This window comes from Aphidius gifuensis, linkage group LG5 (genome assembly GCF_014905175.1).
Source record: "Aphidius gifuensis isolate YNYX2018 linkage group LG5, ASM1490517v1, whole genome shotgun sequence".
Taxonomy (NCBI): domain Eukaryota; kingdom Metazoa; phylum Arthropoda; class Insecta; order Hymenoptera; family Braconidae; genus Aphidius; species Aphidius gifuensis.
Window position 1 is genome coordinate 3,934,169 of NC_057792.1, and position 20,693 is coordinate 3,954,861.

Below are 20,693 nucleotides of genomic sequence, written 5' to 3' on the forward strand. Positions count from 1 at the left end.
ATTTAAATAAATATATAATAGAAAAAAAAAAAAAAAAATTTAATAATCATTGTGTTTCTATAATATTGATTTAAAAATAATATATAATAATAAAAAACTTGATGACCCATTTGAATTATTTAAAAATAAATATTGTTCAAAATAGAATAATAATTAAAAGATGTGAATCATTCTGAATGAGTGAATATGATGAAGGCCACATTTGTTAAACGTTCAATTATTGCGTGATGATAGTTGGCGAACATGATGTGAAAGATATTTGCTTTGACATCTTGGCAATCAAAAGTTTTTAAAAATTTATACCAAATCATTATTCAGCAATTCTTTAATATGTCGATTTCATCATTCATTCATTTGCTATTTTATTATATATTGATTATATTATATTTTTAAATGAAAATAATTAATAATTTTATTTATTTACAGGATCGTTTAACGGGTCATGGTGGTATATCATCATTAGGTGGTGGTAATTCATCACCATATTCTGGTGGTCATCATCATGGTCATCGTGGTAATGGTAATGGTGGTGGTGGTATGCCACATCATGGTGGTGCATCATTATCAACACCATCAGATTTTCAACCACCATATTTTCCACCACCATTTCCAACTCATCATCATGCACCAGCAAGTCCACAACATGGTCTTGGACAACCACAACATTTGGATTATCTTGTTAGTGATCCATATACACAAACCCTTAATACACTTCATCAACATCATTATAATCATCTTAGTGCTGCTGTTACGGCTGGACAAAGAACTGGTGATCTCAGAAGAGATCCTGAAAGTATACATGTGGTAAGTGTTTATATAATTCCTTTTTTTTTATTTTTATATATCAACGCAATCACAAGTCCATTAGTTATATACAAGTAATATATGAAAGTAATTAATTTTTAAATTCATTAATATTTGAATATTTTAAAATGAAAAATAAATGTTATATATGATCGATTGAATGATCATCATGAAAAAATATTTAAATAAAAAAAAACACTGTGCTATTAGTTTTGTGAATTGTTTTTTTAGAATGAGAAAAGAAAAAATAATAAATGGGTTAATTAAAAAAAAAAGTAAATCACAAATTGACGGTATAAAAATAAAAAAATAAAATAAAGGGAATTGGAATTTAGGTACCGTTAATATAGTCAGCCCTCCATTGACCATCTTATGCATGTGCAATAACTATACAGTAATCAGAAATTCTCTTTTAAAATTCCAACTCTTGTGCTTATATTGTGTTTGTCCCCCACAAAAATATTCTCAAGAAAAAAAAAAAAAAACAATTTATTGCTTGTATCAAATTTTTTTTTTTTTTATATAATTGTATAAAGCTTTGAAAAACTTTCACAAAAATATCTGTGTGAACTTTCGATTACCGGACATAGCAGTGTAATAACAGAGCTGACCGACAAAAAAATTTTACTGTAATTGACGCTTTTGGTATCGGTCATTCATCCCCCTTGGTATATCAACTTCCTCGTTGAAAATTTATTCTTTAATATACCCAATTTTAAAAACTTGACTGCTTTATTTATACATTTTTTTTTTTTTATTTTACTATGCTTGCGAAAAACCAATGCAGCATGTTTGACAAAAAAAAAAAAACCATTAAAAGAGAAAATCAGAAATTTGAGATTTATCCGGAAATATTAAGAGTCCAGTGTCTGTAAAAATAATTTTTTTCAAAATGCAACATCTGCTTTATCCTACAAAAAAAAATCATATACCTATATTTTATTTTTTATATTAAAATAATTTTATTATTATTATAAATTTGATAAAAACTATTTTATTAAATTTTTTTTTTTTTAAATTCAAGCTTATAATTTATTTGAAACTTATATTTATCTTAAATAAAAGCCATCAAAAAATTTTACAAAGATGAATAAAATTTGATATTATTATTCATGTTTATTTATTTATATATAAAACTTTTTTTTTTTTTTTTTTTAACGACTTAAAAGAGGTCCTCCAACATATTCCGTCAAGTAATTCGCTTATTAAGTTCCGGCTTTTTTGACATTCCAACGAGGTAAATGCCATGAACATTTGCTTTGAGGCAAAATATGCCAAGAATTGCAACGATAAAGTGGAATGATGGCCCGTGCGTTGATGAAAAAGATGTTTTACGAGTTATAAAAAAATTTTTATTATTTGATTTAATAACGGATTGAATAAATAAAAAATAACAATAAACTTTTAACAACAAAAAAATCATATTATAAAAAACAAAATATAATAATAAAGTAGTTTATTTATAAATAATAAATTTAAACGGTGATTTAGAAAAAAAAAAAAATAGTTAAAAATAAAATGAAAATTGATTCGCGGTAATGGTGAAAGGGGTGAGTGAGGTATTGACAGTTGATAATAGAACGATAACGGGCATCCGGTGAGTTCAAGATCGAAACGAGTAGACACACAATGACAATAATCAACAAAGTGCTTCGTGCCAACCCCAACAAATAGCTTTATCCTTGAAAAATATAAAAAAAAAAAAAAAATAAATATATTTTTTTATATACAAAACTATGCACTATCCTAAAAATCCCTACTTTACTTTTCAACCCCTGTCATACTGTGAATTATTGTTGACTGGAATTTTTTTTTATTTTATTTTTTTTTCGCTTTATACTAAACTGCTTGAGCTTGTTCATTCAAAAGCACTGAAAAATTCTTCTCAATCATCCCAAACACGAGAGAGCACATCTCTGGAAAATCTTGTCTTGTGTGTTGATGATACATGTCTGTATCATCAAAATAAAAATGTTAAGCCACTATGTCATATTATCTTGAAGTAAAAAATTCTTTTTTTTAAAAACACATTAATAATTTTTTTATAAATATTTATTTTTAAATTATTTATTAAATCTTGTAAAACTAATTAATACTTTTTTTTTTTTTTTTCTTTTTTGCCTGGGGTTTGTTTTTAAAACCAATATTTTTTATCTATATTTTAATTAGTATATATTTATTTTGTTGAAATAAATTAACTTGATAACTAAATTTAAAAATAAACATTAAAACTTTACAGTCATATAAAAATTATAATAAATAATTAAAAATTATCAGTTGACAATTTATTAAGTAGTCATAAAAAAAAAAAAAAAAAATTTAAATACCTCGTAGACTAGATTATGTCATTAAAATAAGTACATTCACTAATAATAATTATCACGTTATATTTTAACTGACATTAAAATAACAAAAAAACATAATAAATATATTTGATAATAATTAAAATTTAATATTAGCAATAAACAATGATTTAATTCAATGATAAAATTAATTATATATTATTTTTTTATTTTAATTTTATTTTTTAACATCTGACAAAAGCTTGCTTGATTGTAGATTAATTGTATACATTATCTACATTTTTAAATCAAAATAATAAAAATAATAATAAATAGTTCAATTTATAACTAAACGTAAAAAATTTATATTGTAACTTTACGCGTTGAGATAAAAAAAAAAATAAATTAAAAATTAAATAAATAAATATAGCAGTTATATATTTATTTATTTTTTTTTTCGCGTATGTATCTGATGGAAGAGCTTTAACGAGAGAAAGGCGATCACATTTCATCTCATTAGTCCACACTGTAGTTTCATCAATTTATAACCAAGGTGAGATACAAGTCGAATAGTCCTCAGCTACTTACCCGCCCGCCAGTTAATTAACACTTTTATTATATTATTTTTTATTATTACAATTATTTTTATTTTTTTATTTTTTAATTTGTGAAAGTTTTATTCCAAGAATACAAATGTATCAAATGATATATAAATACCTAGTATCAAAATTAATAAACAGATCAAATTTTTATTTATCAATTTTAAATTTATAGATTTTTTATTATTTAATTTTACATTTTATATAATATTAATATATTTTTTTTTTTTTATTCATAAAGAAAAGAAATGGTATTTTCAAATAGCTACTTATACAAAATTTAATCTTTTATATATCACGCTATCCTTCGAGAGCTTTAAATTCCAAGTTGAACGAGTTGTAATATAGAGATTATATTAACTTTAATATAATGCTATTCATTATTATTTTAAATTACAATTTTTTTATATTTATATACAACAATTGTTTCATGTTATGCCGCAAGGTAAATTTTAAAAAATTCAATTGATTTTATGTCTATCAATAAAAATAAAATAACATCAATTATCTAAAATTGACAAAAATATATTATTTTTTTTTCATTATAAATTAAATTATAAATAATATATTAAATCAACAAATACAGTATAATTATTTAGCAATTTTTTCACAAAAATAATGATAAATCAAAGCAAAAATTTATTGGGTGACAAAAAAGTAGCACAGCTTCCGTATAACCATTAATGTTTGAATATATTTTTTTTTTTCAAAAACACCAACGTGTGTGGTGTTGGTTGATTTAAAAAAACATTTAGCTTTACGTACAAATCACATATATATTTCGCAATGATTTACCAATGAAAGTCAAGCTACCTCCAATTCAGGACTACATATATAAATGTGGCAATCATGATAAAACAACGAAAAAGAATTAAATTTAAAAAAATAACAACAACCAATAAAATATAAAAATATCAGATATAAATCTTTCTTTTAATTTTTTAATATTATTATTTTTTTACATATATAATTTTTAATATATATAGTTTTTTTTTTTGTCAACTAAATTCATATGAATGAGTGGTTGATAATCTTAACCGTTGATCGCGCATCAAAACGTGAAATAATAATCTTTGGTCCGTCGGCATATTTTACTTTTGCCTCAAGCTACTGAGTAAAACGTGCTTTTTTTTTTCATTTTTTTTCCTGCTTCTGCAAAAATACAAAAATAAAAAAAAAAAATCCGTGAGAAGTTGTAAAATGTCTCTTAACAAAAATATAAAAAATTTATATATAAATAAATGAAAATAAAAAAACAACAATAAAACCACAAATAAAAAATTATAAAATATTGCAAATTAAAAAAAAAAAATAATAATATAATCCCAAGTACGAAGAATGAATAGATAAATATTGCGTTTTTATTTTTTTTTCATTTAACTCTTTGGAAAGTCATTATCTTACAGCATCTTATTTTTTTTTTTTATTTTTAATATATACGTGATTATTTTTATATTTTTTATTTTGAATTAAAAATTTTTTTTTTTATCATGTACCATGAGTATAACATGAGTATGAAATTTTTTTATTTTTTTTATTTTTGCACATGTAAAGTGTGTATATAGATATATATTTATATTACAAATATTAAGGCATACAAGTTTTTTGATTCTGCATGGATTTGAAAACACGCATGTTGTATATAAAAACGGTTCAGTAATAATAATTATCGATTCATTTTGAATGATGTCGAATGACCTGAGATAAATATATAAATAAAAAAAAAAAAGTATTAAAAAATAAAAATAAAACAAGAATATTCACTAGTACTCTTATCTTAATGGAATCTCATTTGCTTGAGTAAATTGGTATATACCGCCAATTCTTCAGAGTCATCGACATGAGGCTTTGTATGATTTTCATCAAACTTTTGCATGTCACTTTGATCGACAAAATCCAATCGATCGATCTATCCAGTCTCATGTTGTGCCACAATAAGTAAATTAAAAATTAAAAAAAAAATATACAAATAATTCACTGTTGTTTTATTATTATTTTTTATTTAAAATATAACAATGATGTCATCAACTTGTCGATTAAATTGATCATAAAATAATTGGAAATATAATTCAACTAAATTTTAAATATATATATTTATAAAAAAAATAATAGTAAATTAATTAATATAAAAATAATTTATTTAATTTTAGACGAATATGCACGCATCTTTTCCATATGATGGAAGTCGTGGAAGTGCTGGGGGTGGTGGTGGAGGTGGTGGTGGCGGTGGAGGAAATGGACGGGGTGTTGAATATGGTGTAAGACGTCCGGATGCACTTTTACCACAACCTGGACTTGATCAAACTGACCTTGGTCTACATTCAAATCTCGTTGACGACACTCAGGTGAGCGATGATGTACGTACAATGAACAATCACTTTATTTATTTATTAATTAATTAATTATTAATTATTAAATATTTTTTTTTTTTTTTTTTAATATATTTTATTATATTAATTTGAAAAAAAAAATATTTAAAAATTGAAATATCAATAGTCATTATTGTCCTATTGATTGTAATAATTTTTTAATAGATGAAGAAGAAAATTATTTATATATTTATTATTATTATTATATCATAAAAAAATAATAAATAAATAAATAATATGAATTTTAATAAATAAATTTTTAATATATAATTCAATTTAAATTTTAAATGAAAAAATTTTAATAATAATTTTTAATATTAAATTTGCTTTTATTGATTGTTTTTTACTTCAATAGAAAAAAAAATATTAATTTATTAAAAAAATTTTAAACTCAATATATACATTTGAAGAATTTAATTTCAATAAATAACTTGACCCTCTTTTATTAATTTTTCTAAAAGTATCCCTCAATATAATTTTCCAATATCTTGACTTTATAGAATGTATGTTATACTTTTTTCATTATTATAAACTTTTTTCTTTTGATAACAAAAAAAATATATATATTAAAAATTTATTTATTACAGAAATGAATAATTTAATAATTGTTTTATATATAATATTTACAATAATAATTTTGTTTTATTTTAATATTTTTTACAGAACACAAATGTCGATGATGGAGGATTTATGAATGATTTGCCTCTTTTAAAAAGTGAGTATTATTATCATAATTATTTTATTTATTAACTGGTTAATGTTCTTATTAAATTAAAATAAAATTACAGAAAAATATAGGCTCAACATTTAACTGTCTTTTGCTTGTAAAAAAAAAATTTTTTTTTCTCTCAATACTTCGAATACATAATTGCTAACTGGTTTTATACACATTTGTACGTTAATGTACATTGAAAGAAACTAAAACAAGATTAAATTGTGCAACATATATACCACGAATGCGTTCCAGTTATATCAAATAAGAGTATTTTTTTTTTTTTGTTAAATTATCATTCAAATAACTAAATAATAGCAAAGAAAAATATAATTTCTATTCGTTGTTTGTTTATAAACAATAATATATATAATTTATGATTATTTATAATTTTTTGTTATATGACAATAACACAACGACACCCATTGAAATACATATAATCGAGAATAGAATTACAATAGGGGAAACTCAATTTCATGGGGGCTGTACCAATCACACATATACATACGTCAAAAGTTATTACCACACCAAGGTGCCAGATTACCCGCTTATTAGGCCACAACGGTTTCTATATACCTACTTATTTTTTTTTTTTTTTTTATTCAACACATTATTATAATTTTTTTTCCTTTTTCAAAAATATATTAATGAATAATTTTTTTTATTCAACTAAATTTTAAAAATCAATTTTTAAAAATATATATATATTTTTTTTTAATTTTATTACCAAGACCATCAACAATATCTTGAGTGCCATAAAATATATTTTCACCATAAATTTAATAAATATTATCTTCTTAAAAGTCGTAAAATATAAAAATAAATAAATAAAATTTAATAAAGCTAATTACAATAATCTATCCAAAAAAAGAGCTGAATATTTTTTTTTTTTTTTTTTTTTTTTTTGGTAAATGTGATTAAATCAATTATCGTATTTTCTCTCTAATGATAAGTTACTTTTGAGTCTCATAGATTCTTTCTTAAATTAGTTAAATTATGTAATGATACAAATCGAGATATATATTATGTTTATATACATATTCTTAGAAGTGAAAAAAAAGAAAAAATATATAAAATTAGCCAAGTATCACTGGTAGAGTTACACAGTGCAATGAACATTATAACTAAATGATCAAGTATATACGCATTGAAAGAGTAAAGAATAAAATATATTATTTCGTTTGAGTACACTGTTATATATATTAAATATATAGAAATTTTATAATGGAGTGCTGGATGACAATAAAATAAATTCAGTAAAGTACAAATGCTATAGAATTACCAATATACAGTGAGCAATTTTTATTCTAGGTGTGAAGAAAAAAAAAATAAAATAAAAAAAATAGTACATATATGTGTGCCCGCGGGCGTATCGTATTTCTTTATTGTCATTGTAATAAACTTGACGGGGTTTTAGTTTTCGGGATGGTACTTCACCACAGGGGTATAACATACAGATGGCTGTTTCGAGCTGTTTGTTCGTATGTCATCATGGCTTATTATATGCCTCGTTACACATGTCCCCACTCTTATCAAACGTCTCTACATATATTTATAAATAATAAAAAATATATAATTATTTTCACTCAATTGTTGCAAGTTTAATTATATTTTTTTTTTTTTTTTATTAATAATAAAACAATGGTAATTTAACAAATGAAATGTAATATTTAAAAATACATAAATATTAATTTTGAAAATATTATTTATTAAAATATAATTAAATGAAAATCAAAGTTTGAAAATAATATATATTTATTTTATTTATAATTCAATGTTTAGATTTTTTTTATTGATAAAATTTTTTTTTATAATAAATATTTTATATATTGAGATAAAATAAGTGATATATAAATATATATTGATTTATAGTTATAAAATTCAAGGGATATATTTATATAATTATAGTAATTATATATATTTTTTTTTTAGTTATTGGTATTTATTAATTAATAATGTATTTTTTATGAATGATTCATATCAAATTATATTCAAAGATCATCCACCTATCAAGGATTTTTTTGCGCAACTATTATAAGCAAAAAAAAAAAAAAATGAAAAAAACTTGTTTCAACAAATCATGATAATAATAATGATACTATTTTATTTTTCATTTTAAATGAATGACATGACAAAGTGAGGAGAATAAATGATTGAAAAGTATATTTGATTTTGTTGATAATATTAAAAGAGAAAGTATAAATAAAATATATAATTTTTTAGTGTATATATTTTAGGGTGTGCACATGTACAATTTCCTTGGCAATCAAAACAGCCGGAAACTAGGGCCAATGATAAAACTTTTTGACTTTGTATTAACTTTATGTGATTGGTCAGATATTATGACTTAAATTTAGGGTGTGAATTTTTTTTTCTTTCGATATTTTAACCCCTCTTTTTCAAGTTTCATTCATTGACAACGCCCGAGGCCAATCAATGGACTAGAATCATTAATTAAATCATTCAACATACTCCATTTTTTATTCTCCCCTTTTTTTTGCTTTTTACTTTTCAGTCAATCGTTGTAAAAAAATTATAGAAAAGAAAAAAAAAAAATGGGAACGAAAGTAGGGAATGTTTTTTTTTTATAAATAATTTATTTTATTTATTTTTAAGACATGCATGAGTTTAAAAAAAAAAAAATTTCGTAAGCAAGAGATCAAGCAGGACACCGAACGTGACACATGGAATCGAAATGGAATTTCATCTCGTTCAAGTTGAGATAGATGCCTCAAACGATAGTGCGACTTGGTCACACGATACAAATATATATATATTTGCCTTGTTTTTTTTTTTCTTTTATTTAATTTTTTTATTTTATTTTCATGTGTGTCGTGAAAGTTTAACGGGTATACGCACAAACTTCTGCGGCTAATAATTCGTTATCCACCAGCTAAAAAACGAGAGCGAATTCTCAATAAAGATAAGAAGAAAATACAAAAAAAAAAAAATGTCATAAACAATTAAGGCCAAATGAATGCTCCAAGTAAAAGAAAAATAAAAAATTGAAAAAAATTAATCAGTCGGGTAAAAAGAAAATAAATCTCAAGATATATAGAATTTTTAAAATCAGGTTTAATATAAAAAAGGGGCAGATGTTTAATTTAAATTAATCTAAAAAAATTTTCTCATTTATGTATTATTCAAATGGTTTTTTTATATTTTTGGGCTAACATCCGGATGATGATCAGCGCAATATTAGATTGACCGTGACCACTCGATTAGAAACGTTCAAAAAGTATTGCTTAATAATCAAATACATAAAGAGGATATTAATAAAAAATTTGATAAAAAAAAAAGGATCTAATGTATGCAACTTTCATCATGCTTAATTGTATATTATTTGATCAATTACAAAATTTTATTGGCAAAAAAATAAAATATGATATATTAGGTTTAATTTCGGGTTGATATTTTTTTTAGTATCGTTTGTTATTCTCTTCCATGAAAATTATAAGCTTATAGATATTAATTGCCACAGACATCACTCATTCAAGTGCCAAATTTTTTATCCCTGTAAATTATAATAATAGCACAACACAAATTTTAATATCTATTACTTCAATAAAAGCCCGAAAATATTACTAAAAAAACTAGCTACAATTTTAGCAAATACTTTTATTTTTTTTTTTTTTAAAAGAAAATAACGAAAGGTTCTCTCACACCTGGTTGTTGTCTTGTTGATTTTAAACTTTCAATTAATAACGCATATACATAAAAAAAAAATTAATCACTACTCGATCGATGATTTGTAATTAATAAAAAAAAAAAAAATAAAAATAGTAAAAAATAAATTAATATATTTAAAAAAAAAAAAAAAGTTTTAGCACGTGCTTGCCTGAGGGTTTATGCCTGAGGTTGAGGGGCTGTATTTTAAACTCTAAAAAAAAAAAAATAATAAATTTTCTGACGGTAAATAATATAATACTGAGCTTACGAAATAAGTGAATGCTTTCTTGCAACAAATAATAATTTTTTTTTTTTCATTTTATATTTTTATTTATTACCTTGTGTGTGTGTGTTTTTTTTTATTTTTTAATTTTATTTTAACATGTGGATTGATCGACATCTGACATTCAAACGTAACAGTCTAATAGTAAAAACAACTTTAAAAAATGATTGAGAATTGAAGATCGCTTGTCACTAGTTGAAACAGTTAAATCACTTAAAAATGATATATTTTAAACAGGAATTGAAATATATATTTATTTTTCTCTTTATTTTGACTGACTTTGATGATTTAAATAACTTGTGCTGTACTTGATAATATTTTTTTTTCATAATTTATCTATTTTATTTATTTGTCAACTTGTTATTTATATATTATCTCTTAGCCATGCAAAAAAAAAAGAAAAATATTTTGAATATTTTAATTATTTTTTTCAAGTAACTTGTGCTGTACTCGAGAATATATATTTTTTTAACTTTTATTTATTATTTATTTTATCTTTTAAATATGCAAATAAATAAAAACAAAAAATGATAAAATTTTTTTTAAAAAACTATGAGAAAATAATTTGAATTGCTCGAGGGTTATATTCAAGGGGTCATATTCATCCTTTTGTTGGACGTTGAATATACATATATAAAACTGGACCTAAGATCATGTTTCAAAATACATGGTAATATGCTTTGACCGTATCTCTTTTAATATTAAGCATTCCATCAGCAACATCTTACGATGCAATAACTGTTTACCAATATTGAATCAAAATACCCAAAAACTTATAAGCCAAATAGTTAAATAATATTACTATATTTGTCTGATCAAATACTGTATTTTCTACTTAAAATTTTCATATTTACTCACAGTTAAATAATATATTTTTACTAATTTATATATATATGATATATTTTTTTTTTCAGACAATATGAAACAGTCAGATCGAGGTGAAAAGGGAATGCTGTCAGGCAACACACAATCAGCTGATGTTTTTTGTTCAGTACCAGGAAGATTGTCATTATTAAGCAGCACCAGCAAGTACAAAGTCACTGTCGCCGAGGTACAAAGACGATTATCACCACCAGAATGTCTAAATGCAAGTCTTCTTGGTGGTGTACTTAGAAGGTAATTTTAAAATTTTCAAAAGTCACGTGTTAACAATTAAAATATATATACTTTTATATATTATAAAAAATATAAGCCACTTTATTCTCATTGATTATGATGTTTTTAAATCAAATATGATGATGATAATTTCTATTAGTTATTAATTTTTTTTTTTTGTGTATCAAATTAGCATGAAATAATAGCAATGAAAAAAAAAACGAAAAACTATGTGTATATGTGAAAAGTAAGGTCCAAGTTGAGAGTGGGCTTACCATAACGGTTTTATCTAACGGTAAATTAATATACCGGATTTTTTTTTTCTTTTTTTTTATAACGCCTTGTGTATGTATGTGTGTGTGTGTACCACCCGACGGTTAAAAGCACACACAAACTTCGACAGACAGCCCCTTGATTTATAACTTTCCCAGGAACTTGGATGTCTTTTATCTGATCAGACTGAATTTTTTTTCTTGGTCAGTAAACTATCCATTACGCAATGCTTTATCATACACCACTTCTTGCAAGAAGACAACTTCGGGTGGATAAATTGACTATCAACCATAAAGAAAAGTAAAAATAAAAAAAGTTTCTGCATATTTGCATAAATTATTATTTTAAAAAGCAGCCAAGTAAAATCATTTTTCCAATTTTTTATATATCATTATTTATCTAATATAAATTTATCAAAATAATTTTTTAAAAATACAATTTGATGCTTAATTATTTTTCACTGATTTACAAATAATGGGGTTGTATTTTTTTTTTTTTTTTATCCTTTTGGCTAACTGCCTCGAGGTAAAAAAAAAATATAAATTTATTATTGAGAAAATTCTATGTTTTATGTTATATATAAATTCCTTGACTTATAAAATCTTGTACACAAGTGATAGGCCAATTATTATAAGCAAATATTTTTAAAATCATATAATTAAACTTCCGTTTTAATTTTATTATTATTAAATTATGATTTTTTGCCTCAAGGGTATTATTGTAAATTTTTTTTTTTTTTTCTTTTAAATTTATCACAATATGGATGAACTAATTTTAAATATATTTGAATATCGTTAGAAAGCATGTGATTTAATTTATGTTAATTTTATCTCAACATGTCAGTAGCCCATAAAAAAAATTTTAAAAATAGCTGTAAAAATAATCAAACAATTTACCCTTCAAATAATAACTCATAAATATTTGAATTTTATATAATTTATTATATTGAATTAAAATATAACTGCAAGTAGGTGCATCTAATCAATTTGAAAAAAAAATTATTCATTTTCCATTAAAAATTACTTTTAAATAATTAAAAAATATCAAAGTACAAAAAAATAATACACAAACCAGAAGCGTAAAAAAATCATGGAAAAAAAATAAAATAAAATTCTCAGAAATTGGACCATTAAAATTTTCTCATCCATTTATCTCATCAACCTTTATACTTATTACGCAATATTATATATATACTTTAATCCACCGATTAAGTCTTCATTATGTGAAAATATTTTGCCCAATATTACATGATTTCATATATATATATATATAAATAAAATCATCGTTGTAAATGAGATGATCGTGCCTTCGTTGAAAAAAAATTAAAAAAACATTTAACGATCTGATGTACAACTACTGGTGTATATTTGAGTCAAGAATCTGCAATCAGAATTAATCGCAAAAAAATAATAATATATAAAAAAAAAAAATGAATGAGAGAAATAAAATACTAAAATACTAAAAGACAGAGTAAGAAATAGGTCCTTAAATACGAACAAGATCTGAGAACGTTACGTTTTCAAGACAATGATCCGATAATGACTGAAGTATGCTTAAAATCACGTCGGCTCGTTAATAATAATAACCATAATAATCATAAACTATATGAAAATAAATAAGAAAAAAAATATATACTTTAAAAAATGATACACTGTGGGTAATTAATTTCGTTGATGCTTATTTGTTTCTTTATTTATTCATTTATATTTTTTTTTTTTTTGTTAATTTCATCCAAGTATATATGACAATTTAAATATATAGGTGGTATATATTACCGACTTTGGTGGACCGTTATAACCAAGATGATAAATGATTCAATATGAAAAGTCTTTATGTCTCACAGTATATACTAAATGACATTGCTTACACACAAATTATTATAATTATTTTAACTATTTTTTTTTTGTTCTTTATATTGTATTGTTATTATGTTTATTATGCTTTTTGGACCAATTTTTTTTTGTGTAATCAATCTGATTTATTATTATTTTTAAATTATAAAATTTTTTTTTTTGTTTGTTGCAGGGCCAAGTCTAAAAATGGAGGTAGATTATTGAGAGAAAAATTAGAAAAGATTGGATTAAATTTACCAGCTGGAAGAAGGAAGGCTGCTAATGTTACTCTTTTAACGTCTCTAGTTGAAGGTAAGTTTAATAAAAATATCAAAGCTACATAAAACACTGATTGAAATGTCAGTTTGTTATATTGAGGTTTAATTTTTTTTTTTTTTTTTTCTTGAAAGCTGCCAGTGTGTTAATCAATGTACACTGAGTCTTCTATATTTTTAACAACGTCATTGTAGTTTGTTTGTGTATATCATCATATATATTTTTTTATTATTATTATTTAAAATGTTGATTATAATTTATGGCCAATGAATAAACGTAAAACACTCGGTTTAATTTTTTTATCTTATTTAACTTGTCTCTATAACAAAAATAACAAACACAATTAATCGAAAAACCCCTTAAGGCTATTATTTACCCTCTTTATTTATTTTTTATCTTTCTATTAATCATTTTTCTATTTTTATTTATTTATTATCAAATAAAAAAAAAAAAAAAACACATTTATTAAAAATTAAATATTTTTAAAATTAACTGTAAATGACTGTCGTTAATTTTGTGAGAATAATAAATAAACGACAGATAATACACCTGCAAAAGCTAAGAAATATAATCTTTTAAAATTTTTTTTTTTTTTTATGGCATTATGTATCTCAAACACCCACGCTTTTATTCATCTCAAATGAATAAGAAATGCCCTCATTTTTTTATTTTGTCTATTTGATGAATGTCTTTAAAGTATCCGCAATTTTATTTCTCGTCACTGTGTCATACTGTGACATGAGAGAGAAAGAAAGATAATTTTTTTATTTAATTTTTTTTTTTTAAATCTGAAGATGAAAACTTCTCTTGATGTTCTTCATATACTGCCCACGTTTAACTTTGGTAAATATATGTTACTTGTTGTTTCTTAACTGCGAAAGTGTGGGAACGTTATTATTTATTTATTAATTTTTTAAACTTTTTTTTTTTTGCAATACAAGTGACATACTGATTGACTACATGTGACATATTCATTCTATTGACACTGTTATAAAAATATATTTTAATAAATAATAAAAAACCTCCAAAAGTAATATTAAATTTTTACAAAGAATATGAAAGAAAAAAAAAATATATTAATAGCCTTTTTGTTTGAATATCATATATAAAAATACCATTAGTCATTAGAAAAAAAAGAAAAAAAAATCCAATCAACTAATAGTTATTTAAATAAATTTTTATTTGACCTAAAAACGAAAAAAAAAAAAAATTAATACATGAAAAGAATGAAAAATTAAATAGATAAAATAACATCTTGAAATATTTTTCATTTGATAATTATCTTGTGTATTAATTAATCAAAATTAATTGGTTTATATGGTAAAAATATAGAAAGTTCATTGAATGCTCTTTCAAACGATGTGTGATTTATTGCATTTATATTGATTTCAATAAATTGATAATTATATGAATATATTTATTGCCAAAGTTTAATTAAATTTTATTATTTTATATTATTACATTGAAAAATTATTCTGAAAATAATTTGTTATATATTTTTGAGAGATGAAATAGGGATGTTTTTAAGGGTGAAAATTTAAATATCCCTTTTGGAATTTTGTGTGTGATGAATTTGTATATGAAAATTGTCGATCACGTTTTAGACGCAACCCCAAATTATTATCATGCTTTCGAGTTATTTTTCACTGCCTTCAATTTAAAATTTTACTATTAATTTTTTTTTTCTTTGTTGTTATAACAAGCTACAATTATTTATAATAGATTTTTTTTTTTTTTTTTCCTTTTATACATTTGTAATAATCAATTAAATCAATTTATTTTTATATATAAAATAAATTCTTTTCTCTGTACTTAACAAATTTTTATTTCAAATAAAAAATATATAAACACGTTTTTTATTATCAATATTTTGGTCAAGATATAATATATATGTGATTGTTTTTTTTTTTATCAATGTTCTTGGCAACTTTCCATTGCCAAGAAGATGGATAAATTTATCGAGAGATGCCAAGAACGACACTCACAAGTAGAATCATTATCGTGTCTCTTGTCGTCACAACATGACACATGTCACTCGTGTTTGTTACCCTATATATACACACTAGTAACATAACTAACAACACAAGAACTTGGCAAACCACTGAGAACAGTTTGAAATTCCTTCATCAAGAAAAATAAAACGAAAAAAAAAAATATTAAAAACACATAAATAAATATTTTTTTTTTTTAAATATAAAAATCTATAAATGTAATTATTTATATCACATAAAAAAATCTTGATAATTTTACGTAAATTATGAGATAAAATATTGTTAAAAAAAAAAAAGTAAAAATATATAAAAATTAAAGAGTTGAAAAAAAAAAAATCATCTTACATGTATGTTATCGTGTCGTGAGACGAGTCGAAAGTGGCACGCTTTTAATACGTATTTTATTAAATTGTTATTTATTATTATTTTTTCAGGTGAGGCTATTCACCTTGCCAGAGATTTTGGATATATTTGTGAGAATGAATTTCCGGCAAAGCCTGTTGCTGAATACCTTAGTCGACAACACTGTGAACCACAAGATTCATACAGAAGAAAAGAACTTCTTCATGCCACCAAGTGAGTAATAATAAATTTTTTAATAATTAATATATATTATTTTAAAACAAAAAAATTAATTGATAATTATTTATATAATATTATTTTTTATCAACAGACAAATTACCAAAGAATTGGTGGATATACTTAATCATGATAGATCACCACTTTGCAACACAAGACCGCCTCATATTTTGGAACCAAGTGTACAAAGACATTTAACAAATTTTTCATTATTATCACATGGATTTGGTAGTCCAGCAATAATTGCTGCACTAACAGCATTTCAGGTAATTTAAATTTTAAATAATATATATTTTTAACTTGCTTGATTTTTTCTTAAATATTAATTTTAATTTACAGAGAATTTTAAATGAATCATTGAATCATTTGGAAAAAATATATCCAGGAAATAGTGGTGGTGTTACAAGCAGTCAACAATCTGGTCTTGATGGTAATAAAAATAAAGATGGTAATTTAATGAATGATATGAAAAAGTGACGTTCAGAGGACCCGCCTACCTCAAATATGGTAACATCAATAAGCGATTCTTGGCCCTACAATAATTAAAAAAAAAGATATTAATAAATAAATTTTGTTATTCATATATGAATGACTTTATAAGTTTGTGCACATGGAGGTTGGCTGGTCAATCCAACGAATAATTTATCTCAAATAATGATAGATAAAAAATTAACGGAGATTAAATTTAAAAAAAAAAAAACAAAAAAATTTGAATATTTAAATAAATAATTAAACTATTGAAAAAAAAATAAAGAGTAATAATAATTTTTAAAATAATACAATTGTATAAATATTTAAATTAAATCACAATGGCATATGTCGTTAATATTGATATGAAATTATGTCAAAATGTGGTTAAAATTATAAAATTAAAATAATAATTATTCAAAGAAAAAATATAAAAATCTCAGCTTGAGAGATACCTGGACCATATCAATTGATTTTATTATTAATTTTACTTAAAAAGATAAAAAAAAGAAAATTAAAAATTGTAAATATTATTAGTTGTTTTCATGTTTTACAAAGCCCTAAAAAAAAAAAGTGCTATATTATTAATCGTAAATTGTGTATTTTTAAATTTAGATATAGCATTTGTGATATACATACTCAAATTGTATTAAAGCTCTAACAGCTTAATATATTCGTTAAAAAAAAAAAAAGTTTAAATCTAAATGTGTATGTATATCATCTTAACTAGCTCTCTTTTAATAATAAATTTATTTTTTTTATTTTCTTTATTATATCATTTTAATTAATTATCATTTTTTTATTATAAAAATTCATAAATTATTTTAATTCATACGTAGAACAAAAAAAAACAGTGATGGGATTTCTTCCTCGTTAGTTCAAACAATGACGAATTATAAGATTGAAAATTAAAAATATTGTTCAGCAATAGTAGTGCCAATAAAAAAAAAATAATTAAATAAATACTTGCCATTGAAAATTAATTAATAATAAATAATAAATAGCGTGCCAATTTTCGTGCCAATTGTGTGCAAAATATAGGACGATATTTTATAATTTTTTGTTTCTTTTAATATAATATTTTAAAAACAAAAAAATTATATTAAATTACGAAATAGAGAAAAGAAATCACATCGGTATAATCAGTCCAATTTGCGACATATCGCATAGATACACATTATACTTAAAAGTAAACATTAAGTTTCAAAGGTAACACAATTTACAAAAATAAAAATAAGTAAATAAAAAAAATATATAATAATTAAATAGAGTAAATAAATAATTATTAAATAACTTGAGAGCAACAATGTACAGAGCATTTAAATCTTTCATGTGATATAATTCATACATTGTCAAATTTTAATTCAATTTTAATAATGTCACATTTTATTTTTTCTTTTGTTGGAAATGAACAAAATAATATTTCTCATTTAAATTTTTTTTTATCTAAAATTATTGTAGTTACTGAAATTTTTAAACAAATTGATTTATTTAAATATATTTATTTACTCATGAAAGTCCAAATATAAAAGAGAAAAATTTTTTAAGTTATTTAAAATTGTAAGAATTATAAATTTTTTAAAAATGTATATATATTGGAAATTGTTTATAATTAAATATCCAATATAATTTGTATATATACTTGGACAATTATATGATTTGGAAAATCAATAGTTTGAATATAAAAAAAAAATTAAAATCAATTCGAAATAAAATGATTTAAATGAAAACATTAATTTGGCAATATAGAAAAGGCAAACTTTGCGGAGACTTTTTTTAATTATAAATTAATCACAGACTTTTATCTTGTATAATGAATACAGTTGATAAAATGGAAGAGTAAATAGAAAAAGATTTCTATAAGAAACAATTATTTAAAAGTATATATATACATCTTTAAAGAGAGCGTAGAAAATAATCTTCTCTACAAAGAATTTCTGTGCCAATTTCTGTTGTATTTAAATTTTCGTTACAATTTTTTTTTTCTTTCTCTTTTGTTGCATATTGCAATGCATTTAATAAAAACAAAAGAAATATATATATAAATAAATGCGAGAAATAAAAATGTAATAGAAAAAAAAAATAAAATGACAAAACAAAAAAAAACATAACATTCTTGAACTTCCTCTTGTAAAATACTCTACCTATCTTTATTGAGAAAAAAAATTTAGTAGTATGTAATATCTGAATATCTTATATTCTTTTTTTGTATATTGGTGTGTGATAAATAAAGCGAATAAGAATATTGTTTCTAAGTTATGTAATACATTTGTCGTTGAAAGAAAAAAGAAAAACCTTAGAGTATTTGAAAACATATATTAAACCTTATTCACTATTTTCATTCTAGGTGTTTTACAAAAAATAAAATTTATTTTCAAAATATCAGGAGAGCAGGTAACATAAGAGGTAAACTGGAAATTACATAAAATACCTCTTTGCTCATTCTATGATCCTGTTAAAAAATTAGACTCGCCACTATTTTTTTTCTAATTGATTTCAATAAAATAAAATTTATTTTCGAAATATCAGGAGAGCAGGTAACGCAGGAGGTGATCTAGAAATAAAATAAAATACCTCTTTGCCTGTTCTATGATCCTGTTAAAAAATTAGACTCGCCACTATTTTTTTTCTAATTGATTTTTAATAAATAAAATTTATTTTCAAAATATCAGGAGAGCAGGTAACGCAGGAGGTGATCTAGAAATTGTACAAAATACCTCTTTGCCTGTTCTATGATCCTGTTAAAAAATTAGACTCGCCACTATTTTTTTTCTAATTGATTTTTATGAAATAAAATTTATTTTCAAAATATCAGGAGAGCAGGTAACGCAGGAGGTGATCTAGAAATAAAATAAAATACCTCTTTGCCTGTTCTATGATCCTGTTCTATGATCCTGTTAAAAAATTAGACTCGCCACTATTTTTTTTCTAATTGATTTTTAATAAATAAAATTTATTTTCAAAATATCAGGAGAGCAGGTAACGCAGGAGGTGATCTAGAAATAAAATGAAATACCTCTTTGCCTGTTCTATGATCCTGTTAAAAAATTAGACTCGCCACTATTTTTTTACGGAGGCGAAGCCTTACGTATTGAAATCACTGGCAAAAAATAAATAATGTTCATATCTTCTAAACTATTTAAGATAGAGAGTTTGAAATAGGCTTAAATTAAAGGTTTTGAAAAGATCTACAGCCAAGGATATGAAAGAAAAATTTTGGATTATTAGTTAGTTAATTGTTAATAAAAAATAGATAATGAAAAAATTTTAAACTCGATATATTAAGAAAACTAAGAACAAATCATGGATGCAATTTTTTGCCAGGTTGTTTGTTTTTTAAAACTCTACAAAATTACGATTTTTTTTTTTTTTTATTGTTGCTAGAAATTTGTTAATTAACAGAATATCAGAATTTGTGTTTTAGACACTTCTATAATCTTTTAAAAATTATCTCACAGAGT

At 22.8% G+C, this 20,693-nt stretch overlaps 1 protein-coding gene across 7 annotated transcripts in view; it reads left to right on the forward strand.

Moving 5' to 3' along the window:
* The window catches only part of LOC122856916 (transcription factor AP-2-epsilon), a 112,194-nt gene extending 94,028 nt beyond the window's left edge, over positions 1 to 18,166 (forward strand). For 6 of the 7 annotated variants that reach the window (XM_044158823.1, XM_044158822.1, XM_044158825.1 and 3 more), the window contains 8 exons: positions 427 to 804; positions 5,836 to 6,042; positions 6,718 to 6,769; positions 11,633 to 11,834; positions 14,112 to 14,230; positions 16,620 to 16,761; positions 16,859 to 17,030; positions 17,104 to 18,166. In XM_044158823.1, the coding sequence (XP_044014758.1) occupies positions 427 to 804; positions 5,836 to 6,042; positions 6,718 to 6,769; positions 11,633 to 11,834; positions 14,112 to 14,230; positions 16,620 to 16,761; positions 16,859 to 17,030; positions 17,104 to 17,241 (1,410 nt within the window). In that variant the 3' untranslated portion in view covers positions 17,242 to 18,166. The remainder of the gene's footprint in view (positions 1 to 426; positions 805 to 5,835; positions 6,043 to 6,717; positions 6,770 to 11,632; positions 11,835 to 14,111; positions 14,231 to 16,619; positions 16,762 to 16,858; positions 17,031 to 17,103) is intronic. The other variant, XM_044158820.1, reaches the window with a different exon arrangement.
* The last annotated feature ends 2,527 nt before the right edge of the window (positions 18,167 to 20,693 follow it).